Below are 5076 nucleotides of genomic sequence, written 5' to 3' on the forward strand. Positions count from 1 at the left end.
TATAATGTTGAATAGATGTGGTAGGGTGGACATCTGTGTCATGTTCCTGATCTTAGGGAGAAAGCATTCAGCTTTTTTACCATTAAGTATGATGTTAGCTGTGGGTTTTTATAGATGCCCTTTATCAGGTTGAGGGAAAGTCTCTATTCCTAGCTTATTAAGTTTTTTTCATGAAGGTGTTTTGGGTTTTGTCACATACTTTTTCTTCATATACTGAGATGGTTCTGTTAGTATGGCATATTACTGACTTTTTAACTTTTAAACCATCTTTGCATTTACATCTACTTTTGTTTCATTTTTTAAGTGCAAGGCCTTCTAATAGATCATCGTTGCTATACTGTTTATTATTAAAGACCTTTTAAAATTGATATTTTTTTATACATGGACTTCATCTTACGTTTGACAGAATGGATTTAAATCTTTTTAAAAGGCCAAAGGAGAAAGGCTTTCTATTCAGTTTATGGCATGTGTCTTTACAAATTGCTTATGTTTAATGCCTCTGATTTGAAATTTAAATAATTAATTGACATAAATACTGTCAGCTGATATTAATGAATATGATAACCTTGAACAGGCACGTGGAGGAGTTTAGCCCCAGAGCTGTCTACACCAGTGGCAAAGCATCAAGTGCTGCTGGCTTAACAGCAGCTGTTGTGAGAGATGAAGAATCTCATGAGTTTGTCATTGAGGCTGGAGCTTTGATGCTGGCTGATAATGTAAGAACATTTTATGTTCTTGGATATAAAGAAATCAGAATATCTCCTACCCTATCAGTAAAGGCCTATAAGTTTCTATTAAAAAGATGTCCTTTGAAAAACACATTTTTAGTAAATAATTCATAGTTTTATTAATCAAGAATGTAATTGGGATTATCATCATTAATTAGCTTTCTGAGTTTCTCTAGAATGTATTGCCTGCCCTGAGCATGTATGGTTGCTATGACTAGCACTTCCCAGCATTTTTTTCCTTTTCATACTGGGACACTTCTATGAGTATGTCTGTTGTATTATACAATGTATTTGACAGTGATTAATTAGATCTATAAAGACATATAAGTTGTAGCTATACATGTTTATAAACATTTATGTTTCGATTCTGCCCTTCACTTCCGCAGCCTAAAATTGACGCTGAGGTGACCCAGGATATTCTGACTCTGAGATTTACACAAGGTTTTTACGTTGAGTAAAAATGTAATAAATGACTATAAAAGTCTTGCTCTTAGTTTAAAGTGAGTCAAAAACATATGGTTCCTTCTAGCTCTGGGATCTATTAAACTGTCTTACTCTAGTTGAGGAATTTAGGATTGCTTATTTACCTGTCTTACAGTTGTTTAGAATATGGAAAGGTCTCTGTTGCAAATTTTGAGTTTACTTGCCATTTGATACCTAAAAGGCAGTTTTTTATGCTTGATTCATTTGGATACAGGGTGTATGTTGTATCGATGAATTTGATAAGATGGATGTGCGAGATCAAGTTGCTATTCATGAAGCTATGGAACAGCAGACCATCTCCATCACTAAAGCAGGAGTGAAGGTACATGTGTTCGCTTCTGTTCCACTGCGTCATGCCTTAGCCTTGTATATTAATACATCTCTAGAGACATTTACCTGGATAAAATGCATTATTTCAACATGAAATGTTTGTCAAAATGGAAAACAGCTCTGAGGATTATTAATCCAAATCATAGGTGCTATTTAGGGTACTGTGAAAATGTGTTGCTATGGCAAAAAATAGAGGGTACTATTGAAATTTTTAGCATTTCACTTGTCAGAACTTCCACAAAGCTTCTGTATTCTTTGGTAAAGTATGTTTCCAGTTGTAACAAAAATAAAGTCGACAGATTATTTAAATGAAAAATAATAAATACAGTTATGTACCACATAATAACGTTTTGATCATTGATGGACCTCATATATGACAATGGTCTTGTGAGATTATAGTGGAGCTGGAAAATTCTTATCACCTAATGACGTCTTGGTCATTGTAGTATCTTAACACAACACAGTACTCACCTGTTTGTGGTAATTGTGGTATAAACAAACCTACTGCACTGCTAGTTGTAGAAAGTATAGCATATATAATTATGTATAGTACGTAATAATTGATAGTGATAATAAACAGCCATGTTATTGATATTTGCATTTACTATATTTTATTAGAGTATTTTTTCTAGTTATAAAAAATTTGCTGTAAAACAGTATGCCATGTTACGTGGGCATACATCTTGTGTTTACGTCTCTCAGTTGCATTATTTTCTCTTGTGATTGATTGAATCTTGTGTTTTATACAGTTTAAAAAGCATGCTGTACAATCTTGTAGCCTAGGACAGTAAGCTATACCATATACCCTGTGTGTGTAGTAGGCTATAGCATCTGAGTTTGTGTAAGTACACTCTGATCTTCGCACAACCAAGAAATCACCTAAGAATTCTTTTCTCAGAATGTATCCCTATCATTAAGCAGTGCATGACTGACTGTACAGTAACATAACCAACATAAAAGAGAAATCAAACTTTTAAATAAATATAGTACATTTAAGTAGTTAAGGAAAATTTAATTAGTACACTAAAATATAAAAAAGAAATCTTCCTCTGCAGTTCCCAGCCCTAATAAATACTAAGAAATATCTGCTGAGTTTATACCTTTTTAAGGAATATTTTATATATAAATAAGCATAGTGCTTACTTTGGCAATCTTTCTATACCAGCACATACTAGAGCCACTTTGCGTTTTTATTACTTTATGATTTTCAATTATATATATCCTACTTAGACTCCTACAGAGTGACATTGGGTTATTGCCAGCCTTTTGATTGCAAACAATATTGTAGTAAACATCCTTGAACAGACATCTTCCTAGACCTGGCTGCAAGATAAGTTCTTAACAAGAAATTACTGGCTTAAAGGGTATACACATCATCATATAGGACTGCCTATGTGCTGTATGTTATCAGATTTTAATGATTTGGTAGTTGAAAAATATCTTAATATTTTGGTTTGCGTTTAGTTAATTATGAATGAGATTAAGCATTTTGTCATGTGTTTATTGACCATTCCAGATATCTTTTTCAACCTATCAAAATTCTTTCTTTTGTGGTCAGGCTACTCTGAATGCAAGGACATCTATTTTGGCAGCAGCAAACCCAGTCGGTGGACACTATGACAGATCGAAGTCGTTGAAACAGAATATAAATTTGTCAGCTCCCATCATGTCTCGATTTGATCTCTTCTTTATACTTGTGGATGAATGTAATGAGGTAACCATATGAGCTACTGTTCTTAGCTTCCTTTGTTATTTCCGATTTGAGTAATTGAGTGAAACAAGGCTTAAAGACATAGTTCTCAACAGCTGGTGCATGTGTTTGCACTGACCTTTCATTTCTCTCAGAGTGTCACAGAATTGGCAAGACTTTATTAAGCAACTCAAAATAGTCACTTGAATTGCTGGCTCCACTTAGTTGTATTGAGGAATGTCAAGTTTTTGTTTTTGTTACTGTTTTTAAATTCTCAAAAGAAAAAAGGAAACTTTACAGTTAATCCCCAACGATACTCTTTAAGATTTTTATAAGAATTTTTTGTTTTGTTGGGGTTTTTTTTAGTAATCTTAAAATGGAATACCAAAGAAATTTATTTCCCTCCAAATCAGGAGTTATTTGTCTTCTCTATATCTTCTCATAAAATTGTTGAGTGTGTATTACTTTTTTCTCCTAACTATATAACTGTTTTAAGATTGAGCTTAAAGTTACGGATTTACTTGGATTCTAACATGTTATTAGAGTTATTTATACTTAGACTTCAATACTTAACAACACTACACAGCTCAGATGGGCACAGAACTACGAAAATGACATTCTGTAGAAGCTAATATTGTAGGCTGTACTGTTAATTGCTGACCACAGTGGTCCTACATTACATTAGACACAATGCATACCTCTTGCTTACAGCAAAACTTTATATTTAATCTAAATAAAAATGGCCTTTCATTATGCAAATGTTTGCAGGATTATTAGTTTTTTATGTTTTATTTTTCCCTTTACAAATCCATATAATTATTTAACAACCTACACAGCCCCACACACATAGTTGGAAGTTGTTTGATTTTCATATACTTCCGTTGATGCATGCTCCATTAAATTAATTTTTTAATTTTTTAATTGGAAATTTCAAACTGACAGAAAACTTTGAAGAAATAGAATAGTGCATATGATACCTATATAACCTTTATTCTATTCACATATTAACAGTTTGCCCCATTTGCTGTATCACTTGCTCTCTTTACATCTATGTGGCTTTTTTTCTGTAACATTTGAGAGTAAATTGCTTATGTTTTGTATGATTTTATTTTTCTCAATGTTAATTCTGTGATAATTATCTTCATATATTTATAAGTGGCAATTTAATGTGGCTAAGAGCATGAACTCTGAAGCTATTCTGTCTGAATCCTGGCTCTGTTACTTACGGTGATGTCAGGCAAGTTATTTAACTTCTCTGGGCCTCAATTTACTCATATGTAAAATAGGGATGATAATTATCTACCTAATAAGGTTTTTGTGAGGGAGGTTGCATGACTTAATGCTTCCAGACACACTTAAGACAACAGCACCTGGCATGACTGAGGGCACTAGAAATCTTATTTCTGCTATTGTTATTAAAGTCAATCCCTTCAGGAATATTCTTGGAGTGGGGCAAGGATATGCATATAAATTTGGTTTTAAATGAAGCTGGTACCAAACTTTCCTCAACAATTTTGTACCTATGAATATATCTTTCATTGGCATATTGGAGTTTGTTTTTAGCTCTAATTTCTTAATGCCTGGGATAGTCTGGAGTGGATGTTGCTATGACTGATCAAAGTGATTTTCTTGTTTTGAATTAGGTTACAGATTATGCTATTGCCAGGCGTATAGTAGACTTGCATTCAAGAATTGAAGATTCAATTGATCGTGTCTATTCCCTTGATGATATCAGGAGGTATCTTCTCTTTGCAAGACAATTTAAACCAAAGGTAACCTGCCCTTTTGTACTGAAAGAGGGCACAGTGGGTATATTTAAGTGGCATTTTAAAAAAAGGGTTATAT

At 33.2% G+C, this 5076-nt stretch overlaps 1 protein-coding gene across 1 annotated transcript in view; it reads left to right on the forward strand.

The window, feature by feature from the left end:
- MCM6 (minichromosome maintenance complex component 6) overlaps nt 1-5076 on the forward strand; it is a gene marked incomplete at its 5' end in the record, with an annotated part of 33382 nt that overhangs the window by 12348 nt on the left and 15958 nt on the right. Inside the window, 3 exon segments of the mRNA XM_023527524.1 lie at nt 1426-1533; nt 3100-3255; nt 4875-5069. Coding sequence (XP_023383292.1) covers nt 1426-1533; nt 3100-3255; nt 4875-5069 — 459 coding nt within the window.

Source organism: Pteropus vampyrus, unplaced genomic scaffold (assembly GCF_000151845.1).
Source record: "Pteropus vampyrus isolate Shadow unplaced genomic scaffold, Pvam_2.0 Scaffold17, whole genome shotgun sequence".
NCBI classification, from domain to species: domain Eukaryota; kingdom Metazoa; phylum Chordata; class Mammalia; order Chiroptera; family Pteropodidae; genus Pteropus; species Pteropus vampyrus.